A 19,408-nucleotide genomic window follows, 5' to 3' on the forward strand; every position below is an offset into this window, starting at 1 on the left:
AAATATGATACAAATTATTCACCGACCGAACCTCAAGTAGACGATTACGACAAGAATATCTTTCTCACAGCGTACCAGACACGAACTGCAGACTTTAAAGTCGAAACAACCGACAAAATAAATTGTTGTCCGCTTTCTTTAAACTTTCCTGAACCTGTGTTCGCGTACGCGACCCGAACTTTACCGAACCAGTAGTAGCAGTCAGAACGAACAACTCTGGTTCCTTTGAATATGAACATGAAATTTTCAATCGTATTAATAATATACATATGCTTGTTCATTGGAATAATAACAAAAATTTTTTTTTCAATTGTTAAAACATGGTCAGGGGATTTTAAAACGTGTATTTCATCATATCAAGAAAGAAGGGCTCACACTCGTCTTCTTTCTCGATTTCCCGAAGTTGTGCGAAGTGCCGAACTCACGTAACATTGCTCTTGCAGTAGAATATGTCGGCTTTCCCTACCACTCCGTTAGACGCTAAGGAAGTTCGTCGTTACTAGTATCGTCGTTGATGCACTCAATTATGCCAAATCTGGCCACACTATGTATGGTACCGCATTAAGTATGATCCAGCGTATAGAGATCAGTGCACGCGTGGCGTCTGCTAGCTGTTACAACTAACTTGTCATGGTCGCCTCTTTAGCATCGCGCGGTTTCCTTGACAACAAAGTTACGTTGTGCGAAAGATAGTTTGGAAGGGGAAGCAGGCGCCTGAGGGCCCCCTACGCTGGACAGCGCTGATCGAGACGGAGGAATGTTTGCTCTTTCGGTTTGTTGATTTAAAATTACCATAAAAAGTATCATGGCGTCTAAGGTCAAAGTGGAAAATATTGTTAACGAACGTCGATTACGTCCTATATATGGTACGTATACTATCGGTATCTTTATTTACGATACAAAGTTTTAATTTTGTAATTTTCATAAGAATTTACTTTCAATACTTAACCAGTAATGAGGTTATGTAACATTACCACATTATGCACTCTAGATTGGTTGGATAATGGAAATAATAAGAAAGCTCTTCAAGAGGCGGATAAGGTGCTTAAGAAACACTCGAGTAATCAGTGTGCAAAAGTACTGAAAGCTTTAGCTTTATTGCGGCTGGGCAAAGAGACGATGTGTCAAGTTATTATGGATGAGGTACGTTTAGAAGTACCTTGTGAGGATTCTACGCTGCAGGTTATGAGCATTTGTTATAGAGAGATACATCAACGTGAGTTTAAATCATATTCAAAGTATAGTTTTTTTATATACATATTATGTTTATCATATATAATAAAATATATAACTTTGATAAATATTTACTTTACTCTAAAACTGTTTATTTTTTGGGGGTATTATAAAAAGAGACTATATTTCAGCATTGAAAGAGATATAGATTGAAGGAGAATGAAAAAGTAAAGGGCATTTGCATTTCTTTGACAAAAAGAATTTAAAATTTAAAGAAACTGTAGTATGCATGGAGTGATTCCAATGATTTTGAAGTATATCATACATCAAGACAAACAACAGGCAAGCATATACAGAGTATCCCATAGCATGTGGGACCCACTTCAGAAATGTATTCTACACAAAAAAACAATAACAAAAGTTCATATAAACATTTGACCTTATTTTCAAGTTATAGCAAGTTCTGTGTTGGAATAATTCTTTCAAAAGATGAGGATAGTGGAACTAATTTCATTCAACTATTTAGAAACAGAGCTCAATGTCTGACATTTAATCTTGTAATTTAATTCTGTAAATATTTTCTATGAACATTGAAATACTAGATGCCCGATTATTGAAATACATTGTGTGTGAGAATGATCGGATCGACTTCAGATCTTTTCCTATTTCTCATTTGAAGGTTTTTCTATCTATTTGACCCTAAAGTAAGAATTTCATGATATCAACGCTGCGTGTACGGAGTACGAAAAAAGGCGCTTGTTTTACGATAAAAAGCGCACCTGCTATAGGATTAAATTTTAGGTTTTTTATTTTTGTCAAAGAATGCAAAAGCACATTATTTTTCACTCTCCTATGATCTATGTTTCATTTCAATGCTGAAATATAGTCTTTTTTGAAAAAAAACTCCAAAAAATAAACAGGTTTAGGACAAAGCTTATAAAATAAATATTTACCATAACTTCGAACGTGCTTATTTGTAGCAAATAAAATTAGCGAAGTATACGAGGCTGCAGCAAAAGCAAATCCAAACAATGAGGAATTATTGACTCATCTCTTTATGTCGTATGTACGTCTTGGAAATTATAAAAAGCAACGAGAAACAGCACTTGCCTTGTATAAACGAAAACCAAAAAATCCTTATTATTTTTGGGCTGTGATGAGTGTAGTTATGCAAGCTACGCATGAAGATGAGAAGATAGCAAAAGAAATTACTTTGCCTTTAGCAGAAAGAATGGTATGTAAATTAATATGAAAGTATTACATTGTTACAATAAATAAGTCTTTTCGTAAACAATTTTAATAAATTAATGAAAACAAGGTATTGAAAGTAATTAAAGAGGGAAAAATGGAAGCAGAACCAGAAGTCCAGCTTTATTTAATGATATTGGAGCTTCAAGGTAAAAACGAAGAAATGTTAAATGTTTTATCTGGACCCTTAGCCTTACATATTTCACCTGTTCCACAACGCAAAGCAGCACTTTTACTAAGGTTGGAACGTTTTGCCGAAGCTGCTAATGCGTATAAGGAACTTATCAATGAAAAGTGAGTATAATACAGTGTATATTTTTCTAGTAATAATTAGAGGTGTACAAGAACCCGACAATGTCGGGTCGGATTGAGATGGGAATTTTTGTTGGGATTGGGACGAGTTTCCAAGCTTTCGGGATTTCCGAAAAAATCAGTATTTTCGAGAGAATCAGGATCGTCGACAATGTTCAAGATCTTACTTTAGTAACTAAAGTAAATGCCACTAAACGGTATTGATTGTTTTTGTTATTTCAGGCGAATTCCTAACAACGTTATTATTGTTATTATTCCCGTAATTCGATGTAAATAGATTTCTTTCTGCGGCCACATTGTATGCTGCTGTACCCAACAGTGTGTTTGAGTAATCCGAATCCCAATACTGTTGGGAACCCGATCCCATCCGATACGATCTTTTTCTGACCGGTCTCGACCATCGAGTTCCCGACATATTCGGGTTCTTGCACACCTCTTGTAATAATATTCTAATATTACACATTTTTTGTGTATTGTAAGTAGTGTAGACAACTGGGCATATTATCAAGACTATCTTTCTGCTGCTCTTAAGTATCAAAAACCAGAAGAGTGTTTAGATTTCTTTAATAAGATTATAAATACATCAGAAAAAAAGGTTAGAGCTCCATATCTTGCAAAGTTTGAATTATTCAAGCGCACACAAAACAAAGGGATTATTGAAAATGCTTCTGAACCGATAGATTTAATGCATAAATATTTCTCACAATTTGGAGAAAAAGGCTGTGTAGTTGGAGATTTGCGCCTGTACTTAGATTTATTAACTCCTACAGGCAGGTTACAGTTGCTTAAAAAAGTAAGTACTAGAACAATAGAATGTATTCATCAGAGAAACACAACTTATTTATTTGTATGAAATTCTACTCCAGATATTTTTACTCTTTTAGATAGAAGAAGATATAGGTGTTAAACCAGACGAATTTGCAACTACTGTGCAACAGATGCAGAGACACATTCATTTAGAACAATTACGTCGTATTTGTGGTTTTCATCAGTCTCCATATGTAGACATGAATGGACAAATACAATTAGTAGAACGATTATGTAAATTATATGAAAAGGGTAATGAATTGTGTCCAATCCAAGAAAGATTACAAACAGACTTTTGCCCTGCGGATTCTTACATCCTTTTAGCTACACATTTGTTGCATGAACTATGGTGCAGTACTAGTGAACCGACTTATTTGTACAGGTAATATTTTATAAGTACACGTTTGCAAAAGAAATTTATTTACAATATGATAAAAATAAAAATACATTTTTATAGAGCAATGGCGATATTAGAACGTGGTTTATTATCGAGTCCTTCAAATTTTCATATAAAAATTTTATTAGTACGAGTATATTTGGAAGCAGGATTAGTAGGTTCAGCAGATCACGTTTTTACATTATTGGACGTTAAACATATTCAATTAGATTCATTGGGTTATTTACACGCACCACTGCTTGCTCCTCTCGGCCACCTTTCATTGGCTTCTACAACTTTAGATCACTCCACTAAATTTTTCATTGCGAATTGCAAGGATGTATGTATTGACATTTCATAAAATTACTTTAAACAGTTAAAAATTCTGTCTAACTTAATTCATTGTGATGCGTGGTCAGAGTGCAGATCATCTAACATTTGCCTATAAATATGGAAGTTTTGTAAAGATTCAAGAATTTGTGGAGTTAAGAGAACGTTTGGAAAACTCCTTTCACTTTGTTATGACTACTGTAGATAAGATGATCCTGGAATTAAGTTGGTGCGATAGTTGCACATCGTTAATTTCTACTTTAAATAATATGCATATTCAACCTGATGAGGATTCGGTTCGGTTAAATTCTTTACGAGATAACCGTGATTTGGAGGTAATACGAGTTTTGTAATTTATAATACAAAATATGAAATTTTAAACAATCAATATGTTGTATTTAATCAGGTTATTCGTGGATGGGAACCGTTCACAGAAAATGGAAAGGACCCTAGGATGCAAGAAGAAACACGTATATGCATGTTAAGATTACTTGCAGCAAGGAATTTAATATTGAAAATCTTAGCAGCATGTGCAATGCCTGATACTTCTTCCCTTCTTATCCGACTGTGTAGTGAATTAAAACAACTAGATACTGAGCAAATACCTTTGATACTTCAAAAATTCGAATCGGAAGGAAAGAAAGATAGATCGTGTAAAATATTGGTTCCTATGGATGCAGTGGAAAGGTTACGCGAAGCCCATTGGTCCGAGCAATTTAAAACAATTGCTCAGCTCGTAGAATCGCTGACTCACTCGCATTATCCCGACTTCGAATGTATTAAAATGCTACAAGCGTCTCCATGTCTTCAAACAATAAACATCCCAGAAAAAGACATTCCAGTGTCTTTTAAGCATTTTCTGCTAAGAGCATCCACGTGTAGTGAATCTCTTGCAATTATTAGTGCCATATGTATTATGTGTGCAACGCGATTACAACCTCAATCCTCGCACAAGAAAAATAGGAAAAAATACTGCAAAAAAATAGAAACTGTTTCTTTGGATGAAAACGATCATGTAAGATAACTTAATGCAACTTCATACTGGTTTGTTCTATTAATATTGAATAATTATTGTTAATTTTATATTTGATATTTGTTACAGAGTTGGAAAGATGTTTCAATATTACTTACAGAAAGGATTAAGAATTTAAATAGGGTACTAACAGAATTCGAAAAGTTTCAACTACATACGGGACTGAGTAATGATGAAGATGATATACGTACATCTATAATTAAATACGGACAAGTTAGTTTGGGACAAAGTTGCAGGTCATTGAAATCTCGAGCTCAAATCACATTGAAACTTTTAAATAGTTTGAAGAGCTGAAATTGTACGAAAATTCTTGTACAAAAAAATATCCATCCAACTATTTACTGATTTTTTAAACTCGTTCATTTATTGTGTACATTATTCTTAGTCCTAACCAAATTATAAATATCGACTGAATTGTTCATTGTAAATTTAAATTTTTGAAATTATCTTAATTTCATGCTCAACTGGTAAACATTAGTAATTTAATAGTCCTTTTTTTTATATAATTTTTTCCTTCATTGTGTTTTTATTGCAACAGTAGTCGATTAACACGAAGTTGCATCACAAAATAGTTTACAAAATATTTAATGTAAATGCTGCCTTTGTAAAATTTGAGATAATCAACGTTTATTACCTGAAGTAAAACACATAAATCGATATTTAAAAATACTTCTTGTTGATTTTTTGGTTATTTTGTTTGTACATATTTGAAACTTGATATATAATTTTCAACATACTTTGAAAATTGTTACAATACATTTTCAATAATTTACATAAATCTTTTTTTTAAGAGAAAATTGTATCTTGAAGAATATGTATAAATTGTTTTATAGATGAAACTTACCACAAATTATATTGAGAATTAAGTTAAAAAAACCTCTGTTTTATATCAAAGCTAAGTAATTATACTTTTCCTCGTACATTGTATATTAATAAATTTATTATTTGTTAATCATCTAATTTAAATAATCAGTTAACTAAAGTATATAAAAAGAGTATACAAATGTAGAATACAAAAAGTGATAAATGTAGAATTTTGCAATAATTTATAATTAGTTGTTAAAATTTAATGACATTGAATAATTACTAACAATGATATATAAATTTTAAGTTATTTCTTGCATAAAAGTATTTATATCATGTTTGATAATATATATTTTATTTATTTCTAAGATTGATTGAAAGAAGTTGGTTGGAAACTATACTAGAACAACATAAAATTATTTTGAAATTGTACAATGAAGGAAGAAATTATAAAAATACAGTAAAATTAATTAGCAGAAACAAATCCACCATACAAACATTATTAAAAGAATACAAATGTTTTTTTATAAATAAATAATGCGTTGAAAGATTCAACATGTTAATTGCTCGAGAGTAGAAGATTTTGATATATCAAGTACAAAAAGATGTCCGTATTAACGTTCCCAAATTAGTTATTATATGTAATATTTATGATAAAAATGTTCCTGTTGGACATGCTAAATAGTATATATATATCAAGGGGTCCAGTCATTTATGATTATAAGTTAAAGCCAAGTTTATAGCTTCATTTGACCATTGTGCGCTAACAAAAGATGTAAACGTGAGAACGGACGAAGTGTATGAATATAGGTATCTACCTACAGTAGTGCACGGTTGAATTTTCTCAACTTATCCCCCACCTCTCACTCTGTGTCTCAATCGTCGCTGCTCAATATCTATCTCGGTTCCTCCCGTTATAACCATTCTCTTTTTTTGTTAGACAACATTCGAGCTCACTTTTAGACAAAAATACGTTCTTGCACGCGTGAATTTTATTGCTGGATTTTGAATTTTATGATAATCAACCGTGCACATACCGTACAACGTAAAACAGAGTAGCAAACTGACATCTCACGAGCCAATTGTCACAACTGTTCTGTTCGGGCGCAGAACCTCCCCCTCTATGCTTACCGCACAAAACTGGAACGTAGGCTCGCTCGCTGGACATCTAACTAATGTGGAACCTGATAGTAGGAAAATCAGTTGGATAGGAGTAAAGACTTTCATGATTCATGACGGAGATCTCGAGACTCGAAATCGCTGCCGGTTAACGCAAGTTGGATTTCAACTGTTTCAAGAGCGAGAAGGAAAGGCTCATATTTATCTGTTTTCTCGAATTTAATGTGTTGAAGTGGAGGGACGGTTTCCTTTGAGCACCGATCTGCCATCTGGTAACAAAATACCAAGATAATACTGACACCTGAGCACTATGTTAGTAGGTGAGTTGGTTTTTTTTCAATATTATTGAAAATAACATTGGTACAGTACACTGATCGAATTAAAATGATTACCAAATAGGTCGCCAGTTTTGTTTTAGAAAATTTTCTAAATATTTGAAATGATTTATTAGATATCAAATTATAATTTAACTTATATTTTATATTCCTCTATAAATAATGCATTCTATTGAAATTTTTCATGCGTCACTTATAAAATCCTACTTTTTAGAATGTGATAACAGCAGCATATTTTTCAATATCAAATCTCTATCTGCATCTAAATTACCAATACACATTCTGAACAAATGAGAAATATTAAATATAGTATCACTATTACTATATAGTGTAAGGATAAAACAATAACGCCATATCAAAGGCTCTATATCAGTAGATGAATGAAGTAACAACAAAAGTAAATTTTTAACTTTACTCCAATCTCTGTGAATAACATGTGATTTCATTTCAGAAAGAATTGTTTGCTTTGAAAAAGCTACGGAATGATATCTTCCCCTTCTTTTATAGCAATGCACAATTTTACATTGTTCAGAAGTTCGTTTTAATTTCACTTCCTCTTCTGTTTCCATTTTTCTTTTCACTCCACTTTTTCTATTTAATTGAAGTAATTCAATAGCTTTGTTCTAAAGAAAGATTAAGTTTTTAATGCTTACAAATTATAATGTATGGTTAAAATATAGAATTCTGTTGCTACATACCACATTTTTTCTTTTAATTTTCTGCATTTTGTATTTTTTGAAGTTTTATAACTTATTATACATAATACATAAAAAAATTAAATGAACTAAGAATGTGTATAAATATATACAACTTGTTTATAAATTTCAAATGGCACATGGTGAGTTATCGTTTCCCATGTTGGATTCACCCCACCAGCGAACGCCATCCCTACCAGAGTGTTTAAATATTCGCCATTTGCTGTTCGAAATTTGAATTAAACCAATTTGATTTCCGATATGATCCGAGAATATATCGATATTTCCTGACTAAATTGACTGAATATGATCAGTATCGGTATCAATCCTATCGCTAATCAAACTTGTAAGTCGATTGAGTGTGTTTCGAGAACAATAAAGAAAGGTATACGTTTGCCATCTTTCTTGATTTCCCGAAACTTTTCGAAGTGCCGAGCTCACATATATGTGCTTATGTATTAGTGTGTTCACAGAGAGTCAGTGTCCAGTTTCCTTGTGGGGAACCGGTCTATCGTCTCGTATTTGTGGTATTCATTTAAGAAATTTTAGATTCAAATTTTTTGGAATGTGTGTATGTACATAGAAGTTTTGTTTGAATACGTGATAAATGAAATTATCGAAACAAAAAGTCTAAAAAATTTACATTTTTTATTTACATAAATAAAAGTTTTAATTTTAAAATGTTTCTGAGAACTCGTGTTAGTAATTTATTTATTAAGAGGCAAGTGCACGGAAATAAAGAGATAATAGAAAATTGCAAAGAAATCAGAAACCGTAATCCAAGAAATTTAGAACGTTTAAGGATTGCATGGAAACCTAACGGTTACGCTTTGGAGAAACCTGGATTTGCGTATTGGCACAAGTAAAATTGCTATATCGATATAACGTTTGCTCTAACCTTAACAGTGTCTTTTTTGTGCACGTTTTAATTCTTTCGCTGCGTATTTGACTCGCGATTTTTCAAATGAACGTACAAATTAAATCAATCTTTTTATTGCAAAACCGTAATGTTATTATTGTTTTAATCTAAAAGAATACGAGATTACTTTGCTCATGAAATGGGATCAGAGGTAGAAATTTGTACTTTGCAAAGAAACGAATTTGTGACCCACGGTTGCCATATGCAGTGACACTGTTAAGAAATACTGATAAATTAATATAACTATAATGTTTATAATTAAATTTCATGTAGATTGAACGTGCTTGTTTCTCAACGCTATATTACCGCGCAAATAGAACATTATAAGAATGGTCCTATTATTACAGTATCAAGCCAAGAATGGGGTTTAAAAACACAATTATACAGGTTTGTGTAAATTTTAAATTAAATTATATTGTCTGACCATTTTTTAAACACCTTATGTTATTCTGTTAACTTAGAACATAAAAACAATTTTAAAAAGTTAACAAAGTTATGAAAAATATCTTTTAGAACAAAAGATGTGTCAACATACATACATGTAGGGCGTATACTTGCACAACGTTGTTTGGAATGTGGAATATCTGAGATTTATGTTCCTGATTACTCTATAACTTCAACTAAAATGAAACTTTTGACCGAGGAATTAGAAAAAAATGAAATTTGTTTGCAAGAACCAAAGAGATACAAATATTGGAATACTTCATATTTCCACCGTGAAGATAAACCTTGGGAAACTTTTGAGTAGTTGTGTATATAATGTGTAAAATATAAAAGACTCAAGGTGAGTTATAAAATTTGTTTGTATATATTATTTTTAATGGTAACCAACACACTTGATACTATACAACTTTTATTTTGTGATTACTCTATTTATTATATTATGAAAACTAGGATTCAATATATGGGTTAGATAGTGGTAGATAGTTTGAAGGCATTTTGAATCAAAGGCTGAATAAAGTCTTGACATAGACCATGCATCCTAATGGATTAGCACAGAACAATGACAAAGATTTTGGAATTGCATAGCTATTAATTGTCAGCTGATACTGTTTTAAAAAGGTAAGAGTACAAGAGGATGGAAAATTACTTCATTTTGTATTGCTAAGTATAGTGTTTTTTAATAAAAGGATTGAAAAATAATAGTGCACATAGAGTCTCTGGGACACAAAGATTTCTTTTATAACAATTAAAATGTCTGAATATTAATTAAAATATATTATTAATTATATGGGATTTCTGTTTAAAATTTTAGTTATTTTGTAGTTTTCAAAAATTGGGAAAGAATAATTACAAAATTATAATTTTCACTTTAGCGCAATTTGTTTTATTATTTAAACTTTTTAAACTTGAAGTATGTAAGTTTGTACACCGTACACTACACAAGGATAGCAATAAATAATCATATCAATATTAAATAAACATCTAACCTATGGCAAATACAGTAATGTTACAATGTATCAAAACATTAAATATACCTGTGCAGAATTCATTATTACTACACCTTATAATACACTTATTTTATACTAATAAAAAGTAGTTATCAATAAAGATAATACTGTATTTGTAATTGCATTACAATTCTGAGTAATAGATCATATTGATATAGTTTTAAAAAGTCATAGAATGTTCTGTTTGATCTTGTTAAATGTATGAAATCACAGATCATTTGTCAATATTGGTTCCATTGAGATACAAACAATTATATTAATTATATAACTAATTGAGCATAATGTAAATTTTTGTGTACATATTTTGTATAGGCCGCTTAACACATCAATTAATACATTTATAAATTAATTAGTAAACTCATGTTTTTAAAACACATTATTATTTTTTTGAAGTAATATAAACACACATTTTTTTATTGATTAATTGTGCTTTTCACATTAATGCATCAACATATACATTAAAATTTGAAAGAGTAAATATACAAAGTATTTAATCTCTGCTTAATATTTGCATTGATGTGAGAATTGGAGAAGATTAACAGAAACGATTTTCTTTTTCTACATTGACTCTTTGTAGATTCAACACTACATTTGATTGTATTGAATGATGATAACATACATGAAGTACCTTGTTTCAATAAGCATAATTTATTAAGGATCTATGGTTATTAGAATCTTAATTTGGGTTAGGATCCTCAGATTTTCTTGTCATACAGGTATGCTGAGTTATCTGTAGTACATTTTTAGGCTCGACGCAGACGAGCGATTTTTTAACGCACGATCGTATGTCTTTCCTTACTTTTCCAATTGAAAACAACGAAGATAGATGTATAATCGTGTGGCAAGAAGTCGCAAAGGCGATAGCCAAATGCAAAGCGTTAAGACGGTAATAACTAACTCACTAATTCTATACATTTTTTTGAACTTGGTAATGACAATGATAAAGTTATTAAAAAATGTATATCGAAGTTAAGTACATACTGATTATGTTATTATCTTTATCTTCAAATTCATTTCCTTAAAATGTATGTGTACAATTGTATTTAATAAAATTCGGTAATGAGAAAAAAAGAAGGATAAGAATTTGAGATATAAATAGCATAGACCTTTAAAAAATTAGTCATAATGTATGCAGATATTTGTTATATCAAAATACAGGTACTTCATTAATACTATTCGACTTTATGTCCGAGTTACAGACGTTTTTGTATTTCCATGATTTTTTGTACAAACTGTGTTAACATAACTAATTTTTTAAGGTTATTTATAATCAACACAAAATAAGTATAATAAATAAATAAATAAATATTTAAGTTCTATCTTAGGATTATTTAAAAACAAAAGACTTTTGTGAAGATTAAACACAAAAACGCTTGTAATTTGGAAACAATGTCAGATAGGATGTTGACTTCTCAAATCGTGTTTATATGAACTTTTTAAATTATTTTGGTATATTGAATTCATCCTTGTAGTTACGTTAATTTATTATTAACGAAGCCCATTGTATATAATATAAAGTACCTTTTTTTTTTAATTAATCAGGTTTCTCAAAGATACAAATAAAGTTGAATCTCAAAAATCAAATCGAGTTTTCACAAATATTGATATGATCGAGATTTTATTTGCAAGTGTGAATGTCTATACTCTTAACGCAAGTTTTACATTCTACGAAGCAACACCAATGAAATTTGCACTCGCATCTTTCTCGGATAGTTGATTTCTGTGTGTTGTAACCCCTACCACAACAAAGGAGATTACATCCGTCCATACCAGATGATGTTCTGTTACAAATTCTGCCGTGTGTACCTAATAAATATTATTTTCTATTTTAATAATCGAATACGTCCCATGCAATTATAGAACTAGTAGATTGGTATTTTTATACAACTTTTAATACGTTTGCCACAGCCATTCAGTCGAAACTTCTAAAGATCTCTTTATTTTCCAATTCTTTAAAATAAGCAATACTTTACAATTTGTGCATACCAATTCTTTTCTTTTCTGTTTCTTAGCCTTTGTAAGAATGTAAATTTCAGTTGGAATGAAATTTGTTACCTAGTGATCCGAATGTTTCATTAGGAAGACAATAGTTTGGAGACTCGTCCAAATAAACGAGATCGTTCGCCGTGGGCAATGAAAATCTTGGATCTCGCATAGAAAGACGCCCACGCCTATTTACCCTGACCTCTGTTGCTCCATCGTATTTATCTAATAGAAAATCACCTGCAAATATAATTACATAATTAGTAGCTAAAAAAAAAAAGAAAAAATCACATTTCATTATAATATTACGTTCTGTAATGCTTAATAGTGTGATGTGTTTTAAAACAATCTTCATTGATATTTCCTTAACAATTTTCAAAACAATATGTATTTATTAAAAAAGAAAACCATACCAATTTCTCGAAATGATGCCAGTTGTTGCCAACAAGTAATCAAACTGCAACTTCCGGAAACCCCGTGGCACTTGCAAGTTACCTTAGATCTTTTAATGACAGCCTGCAAAGAATGTATTAGTGATTTTTATACAGGGTGTTCGGCCATCCCTGGGAAAAATTTTAATGGGAGATTTTACAGGACAAAATAAGACGAAAATCAAGAATACCAATTTGTTGATGGAGGCTTCGTTAAAAAGTTATTAACGTTTAAAGTTCCGCCTGTAGAACGCAATCTACGAACAGCTGCGTGCGTGTGATAATGGTTCTCATTCAGCTTTAAATGTTAATAACTTTTTAACGAAGCCTCAATCAACAAATTAGTATCCTTGATTTTCGTCTTATTTTGGCCCCTAGAATCTCTCATTAAAATTTTTCCCAGGAGTCGCCGAACACCCTGTATATTCCGTGCCCTCGTTTGTTCATTCTTTTCTTTGTCATTACAAAAACAAAACTTTTTTCTTTTTGTTTTAACGAGTAAATTCATTTTATAAAGAATAAACTTTACCCTGCGACCAGCTTCGTTATTATGAAGATTCATCAGACTTCTGCCTTGTTCTCTGCTACCCCTTTTAAAGCTGCGTTCGCGTTCTCTTACGTCGACGAATGCTTGGGTAAATCTGTAACAATTAAAGAAGTTAATTTATCATATATATTTAACAAAAGAATTCTTTAATATTAAATTTCATATAATGTTTGAAGAATGTGGACAAAATTATAGTGTCGTTTAGGAAACGCAGACGATCTTACGGTATTTGAATGTGAACGACGAGTGTTTATGTCTGCGCAGAAGAGGATCATGTTACTGTTTGTTATATTAAAACAGAGTCAATGAAAATCGAATCATTTTCTGCAGATACAAATTGAATCAGCGAAAATATGTGATTATTTTTTGTACGAAAATGAGAGCACTTACTTGTAACCGTACTCGAGGTTGTCACCACAGCCTCCCCAAATCCAATGTCGATCTAGATCTCGAGGTCTGCTGCTTCTGGAACAGCCACACGAAGATAACTGGCCGTCTCTGCAGGATCGGCTGATCGAATAGACTACTCCTGCAGCTGTGATTGCATGAACGAACGCAGTTTCCCTGCTAGCTACGAAAAAGAGAAGAATTATTCATTCGACAATCTGACATAATCTTATGTAACTAAAGAACCAGTCTATAGAAAATTGCACAAAGAAACAACGATATTCGAAAATGATCATTTTTAATTTCTCTCAAAATAAATAAATTTTTACATAATATACAGGAATCAACGCGAATCCGACCAACGAGGCAAGAATTCTGTTTACCGTAGATTTTGATACTATTCGTAATTTTTATTAAATTTTTCAATTTGTTGCAAAAAATTATGTCAGAAATTTATTGTAATTTTAACTATATTTTTTCAAATACGTGCCATTTGCCGAATGTTTGTGTTTTCAATTTGATTTGTGTAACTTGTATCTAATACTGTAGCATCTTTCAAAACGTCGAATAATTTATTTGCTATATAAACAATTCGTACCAGTTTTTTTACTTAAATGTTACCAACTTTGAATCAAGTTCAAAAAACAAAAAATTATTTATAGATTCCCCCTGAGTGATGAGTAATCGAGGACCGGGCATATGTCTATAACGGAGCATCGATAACGAGCAACGAGTGATTCTGAGAATGCACGATTTGTCTGTGTGTGTCCGAAGCGTGTGATGTCTTATGTGATCTTTCAAAGAACGGTAGGATTAATAAACGAAACAGAACTGTTTCACATACAATTTTGTATGTGAATCATTGAAGGGTAAGTAAAACTTCAGAGAAAGAATGTTGAAAATTGATATGGATGTGTATTGTTGACCCGCTCAGAGATGATAAACTATCACAACGTAAAATTGCAAAAAATAAAGGCATTTCACGGCCACCCCTGGAAAAATTTTAATGGGAGATTCTAGAGGCCAAAATAAGACGAAAATCAAGGATACTAATTTGTTGATTGGGGCTTCGTTAAAAAGTTATAGAAACATTTCCGACCACACAGTATATTTTCGGTAAAGAATTTTTTTCTCGAAAGTACGTAGGATTTCACGGGTATGTCTATTCACAAAAAATGATTGTAATTAACCCTTCTAGCTAAAAATAATTTTTTTAGAACGATTTGAAATTTTTTAATTTTGTCGAAAAATTTCACACCTACTCGAATTTTTTTCTCGAAAGGGGGTAGGATTTCGGGGATATGTCTAATGACCAAAAATTATTGTAATTCACCCTCGCAATTGAAAATAATTTTTCCAGAACGATTTGAAAATTTTTTTTCTCGTCGAAAAATTTAGGCAGCTACCCCCTGTCGATTTTTCTTAAAAATTCATTTCTCATTTTTAATAATTTTGTTTGGCGCCCTACAGAAAAATTGTCTAATGCTTTTTTGTAGGTACCCATGAACTCTATTTCAGAAAAAAGTTTCATTCAAATATATTCACTATTGTAGGAGTTATGACTGTTTGAAAATTCGACCATTTTTATGAGGTTTTTCTCATTTTGCGGGGTCGAGGACCAACTTTTCGAATATTTTTACGATTTGTACATATTCTACATTAAAATGCGCGTAGTTTGCTTTTTTAAACATTAAAATCGTCCCATCCGTTCAGAAGTTATGACGTTTTAAAGATTCGCACGAAATTTCGGGGTAACATTTCTGGCCAGAAATGATATTTTTGGTAAGGAATTTTTTTCTCGAAAATGGTTACGAATTCAAGGGTATGCCTATTCACCAAAAATGATTGTAATTAACCCTCCTAGCTAAAAATAATTTTTCCAGAACGATTTGAAATTTTTTAATTTTGTCGAAAAATTTCATACATTCTCGAATTTTTTTCTCGTAAGTGCGTAGGATTTCGGAGTTACGTGTATTGATCAAAAATGATTGCAATTGACTCCCGCAACTGAAAATAATTCTTCTGTGAATGATTTTAAATTTTTTAATTTAATTTTTTAATAACTTATTAACGAAGCTTCAATCAACAAATTAATATTTTTGATTGTCGTCTTATTTTGGCCTTTAGAATCTCCCATTAAAATTTTTCCCAGGGGTGGCCGAACACCCTGTATACTATAGAGGGGCATCAACTTTAATAAATAGATTCTCTTATAGTAAAACAAACTATTTGCATTTAAGTCTAGAATATGGACATTTCATATGTATTTTTCAATGGTAAACCATTTAACTATTCAAAGAATATTTGCAATACATCTGTATTTTGTTACCTATCATTAAAAAATCAATCGAGATATATCATAATTTCAAAATAATGTCTCTTTCTCGGATAACAGTGTATTTGGAGAACTTATTCGTGGCTAACTATTCGTTACATCTTATTCAAGTAAAAGCTCATTTAAATAAAACAATTTTTAGAAGTGGCTTACCTAATCTGAGCATAGGTCCAAATACGGACTCGTCATGAACAGTGGAACAATTCCACCTTCGGTCGCGGAATTGGTGCTGGCACTCGAGAATCCCAAACTTAGCGCCTCTTGCTACACTTGGCATGTGATCCACGGAAAGTTGACATAGTTTCCCTTGGCCCTGTGAGAGACCTTTCAGCCCGTGGCAAATACTAGACGCCGCTACGTCGTAGGTTTCTATCATTTGTGTAGACTCGAGTTGCGGAAAATGTTGCAAACCGACGTTTCTGGTAACACCAAGTTAACATCAGACGAATATAAACATTAATCATTCTTAAATAACCAGCACAATACGCAGACAGTTTTGCTGTAACCAAATTTAGTGTTTTTAACGTTCGATTACACCTTATCAAACTTACACTTCTAAATAATTGAACAAAATTTCTTTTTGTTTCTTGAAACGAAATAATTTTTATTTGGTACTTCTATGTCTTCGCTGTTGGTATCCAAAGTCTCATTCTCATTCGGTTGTGACTTGGATGGTTCTGATTTATTAGAAAAAAGGTAGCACTCGATTTCGAGTAGCTGTAAAATCGATGATTTTCAAAAATTTCAAAAATCTTTCGTACGGCACGAAAGTTGCTAAAGGCTATTATATGTCCTCAATATTGAAAATAGTACTTGAAATAGTGTTCTTCGCGTGGAATAACCCTGAGCAAAGTGGAGGTAGGAGGTAGTGGTCAATTCATTCGATCATTGTGGTGGGACTACCTAGACGTTGCTCGGCCTTCGCCGAGATTTAGCTCTGCGACAATGCGTCGCGACAATGAGTCCGATTGTGTACCCGTCTGCATCAAGAAACATGTACCTCGGCCAGGTTTACGCAGTGTCAGATTCATTGAATTAACACTTTGCTGGCGGGAGGGTTTAATTTAAAGTCGTATGCCCAAAGCGGGTTGTATTTATAGTAGAGCTCGTTTCACGTGTATTTTAGGTATACGTGCCTTTACGCGGAAGTCTGAGGAATAATTCCTGAAAACATCGTGGGATCGACAAAATTTGGATTCTCAGCAATACTTCCTCATAGTAGCAACATTCTAAGACTACATTAACGCATTGAAATGTGTTGATCAACAACCGAACCATTGAACGACGAATAACAAATATGGCGGCCATAACAATTGAAAGCTTAATCGCCTTTATTGGAGGACCTTACATAAGATTATGAAGCAAATATCAATCGAATAAAATAATTGATTTCAACGCAGTGTTATTTAACGTGAAGCAAGTGATCAGAGAAAAGTCTTCGAATGTAAAGGGATAAATATTGCGTGCCCATTCTTTACCAAACTACCAACGCAAACGCAGCACAATTTCTACAAATTTGTTACGCCGATTATATGAATTCGGAGCAGGAAAGCAGCGAGCGAAGAACGGGTTTTTGCGCCAACTTTTAATGGCACATTTGTGAGTCAACCGAGTGAGATGATGGAACGCTGCCGTCACAAACAAGAGTCAGGGGAAGTCTAACGGGGCTACCAATCTGAAAGCCGAAACGGCTGCGCGTATACGTTTCAGATACGATACGGGTACACTTGAATGCACTAATGTCGCCAATCAAGCACACGGAATGCATTCTAGCGACCTTTGTGCAGATACGAATGACTACCATGCGTGGGAAACAATGAAGAAGAAAGATTGATCGTATGGTTTAATTTTTTATATGAAGGTAGTCGAAACATGATATAATTAAAAATGGGCCAAACGCGTGATTAATAACTAACGACAAAAAGAAGCAAACATATTGTATGTACTTCGAACGTACAGATTTATTTTTTATATAATTGCCATTTAATGCAACACATGTTTACAAATACTCTATCCATTTCTTCATCCCGTTCATGAAGAAACATTTTCGTTTACTCTTTATCCAATTGATTTCTTTCAATTTTGAGAACAAACAGAAGAAAATTGTACTGTCGTCAAATGGACAAATTAAGTGGTGCCCTCAAAGAGAAGCACGTGGAATCGATGAATCACATTCACCAAGTTTGGTAACTCGTCAAAAATTCTTACACCTTGGATCCATCATATTCATTGGATTTGGTACCATTCGGTTACCATTTATTCCATTCTTTCAACACGCGTTAAACGACGCTGAAGGGGATATTAAATTGTTCTTGGGACTGTTTTTTCCCCTGAAGAAAATAACAATTTCTTTCAACGCGGAATTATGAAGTTGACAAAAATGATAAATTGCAATTAATATGCACCTCGGTTATTTTTGAAGAAATAATTTAGTAGCCACGATGTTAAAGCTCGTAATGTTTTTCATCGTAACTAAAATGTCCCATAGTGTATAAGATCGTGCTAGGGAGTACATAATAAACAGCATTAATATTCCGAAACACGTTTCGACTGTGATATATCATCAGCTTTGCACTCCCCTAAAACAATGACGCGGGAATCGCGGGAAGGGAACGATAATATTTCGAAGGATCCTGCCCACACAAAATCGTGGGGCATCGTGCGCTGCGCCGTCCCAAAAAGTAATGCCTCGTGTCTCTTAAAAGATTGTAGCAACAATCGCGTGGCCCCATGTACCGGATGTCCTAAATTAAATCCTATATTCCATAGCTGAAGGAACTTTATTACCTACAATGTTCAGAAGGGAATTTCTACACAGATGCATCAGTTACGTTAACAGTATTAAATCTATTTGTATATCTAGATTTAAAATACAGTTAAAATCAGATACCCTAACTCTTACAACCAGAATAAAAAAAAGTTGTAGGATGACAATATAGTTGTCGATTAAAATGTTTTCAGTTGCAGACAACAATTATTATATGGCTCGATAAAGAGATATTGTCATCGTCAGTGAATCGGGAAGGAATTCTATTCCATCATTACAACGCTAGGCTACACGTCGCGAGAACAACAATCCAAAAAATTACAAATTTTTATTGAGAACTTGTACCACTCATATAT

At 32.4% G+C, this 19,408-nt stretch overlaps 3 protein-coding genes across 7 annotated transcripts in view; 2 read left to right on the top strand and 1 right to left on the bottom strand.

The window, feature by feature from the left end:
* Psidin (phagocyte signaling impaired) lies at positions 1–8,793 on the top strand. 3 transcript variants are annotated; one of them, XR_013080347.1, is made up of 11 exons: positions 1–866; positions 992–1,216; positions 2,154–2,407; positions 2,492–2,715; positions 3,214–3,526; positions 3,618–3,922; positions 3,998–4,256; positions 4,336–4,581; positions 4,653–5,261; positions 5,349–7,522; positions 8,695–8,793. XR_013080347.1 is itself a non-coding variant. In XM_076773541.1 (10 exons), the coding sequence occupies exons 1-10, from the start codon at positions 806–808 to the stop codon at positions 5,571–5,573; spliced, it is 2,721 nt and encodes a 906-aa protein (XP_076629656.1). In that variant the 5' UTR covers positions 1–805; the 3' UTR covers positions 5,574–8,221. The 3 variants fall into 3 exon arrangements, 2 of the variants coding, with proteins under 2 accessions (XP_076629656.1, XP_076629657.1); XM_076773541.1 differs by lacking the exon at positions 8,695–8,793 and having other exon boundaries at positions 5,349–8,221; XM_076773542.1 differs by lacking the exon at positions 8,695–8,793 and having other exon boundaries at positions 4–866; positions 3,217–3,526; positions 5,349–8,221.
* Positions 8,726–13,487, top strand: Mrpl18 (mitochondrial ribosomal protein L18). 2 transcript variants are annotated; one of them, XR_013080348.1, is made up of 5 exons: positions 8,726–9,094; positions 9,425–9,538; positions 9,665–9,935; positions 10,046–10,213; positions 12,615–13,487. XR_013080348.1 is itself a non-coding variant. In XM_076773546.1 (4 exons), exons 1-3 carry the CDS (start codon positions 8,913–8,915, stop codon positions 9,897–9,899), a joined length of 531 nt encoding a protein of 176 aa, XP_076629661.1. In that variant the 5' UTR covers positions 8,726–8,912; the 3' UTR covers positions 9,900–9,935; positions 10,046–10,773. The 2 variants fall into 2 exon arrangements, 1 of the variants encoding a protein (XP_076629661.1); XM_076773546.1 differs by lacking the exon at positions 12,615–13,487 and having other exon boundaries at positions 10,046–10,773.
* Positions 12,017–19,408, bottom strand: part of LOC143345924 (protein Wnt-5b) — a 21,584-nt gene continuing 14,192 nt past the window's right edge. For both annotated transcript variants that reach the window (XM_076773543.1, XM_076773544.1), the window contains 6 exons: positions 16,439–16,704; positions 13,954–14,134; positions 13,546–13,657; positions 12,999–13,101; positions 12,658–12,825; positions 12,017–12,408 (listed from right to left, as the gene is read on the bottom strand). In XM_076773543.1, coding sequence (XP_076629658.1) covers positions 12,221–12,408; positions 12,658–12,825; positions 12,999–13,101; positions 13,546–13,657; positions 13,954–14,134; positions 16,439–16,704 — 1,018 coding nt within the window. In that variant the 3' untranslated portion in view covers positions 12,017–12,220. The remainder of the gene's footprint in view (positions 12,409–12,657; positions 12,826–12,998; positions 13,102–13,545; positions 13,658–13,953; positions 14,135–16,438; positions 16,705–19,408) is intronic.

Source organism: Colletes latitarsis, chromosome 9 (assembly GCF_051014445.1).
Source record: "Colletes latitarsis isolate SP2378_abdomen chromosome 9, iyColLati1, whole genome shotgun sequence".
NCBI classification, from domain to species: domain Eukaryota; kingdom Metazoa; phylum Arthropoda; class Insecta; order Hymenoptera; family Colletidae; genus Colletes; species Colletes latitarsis.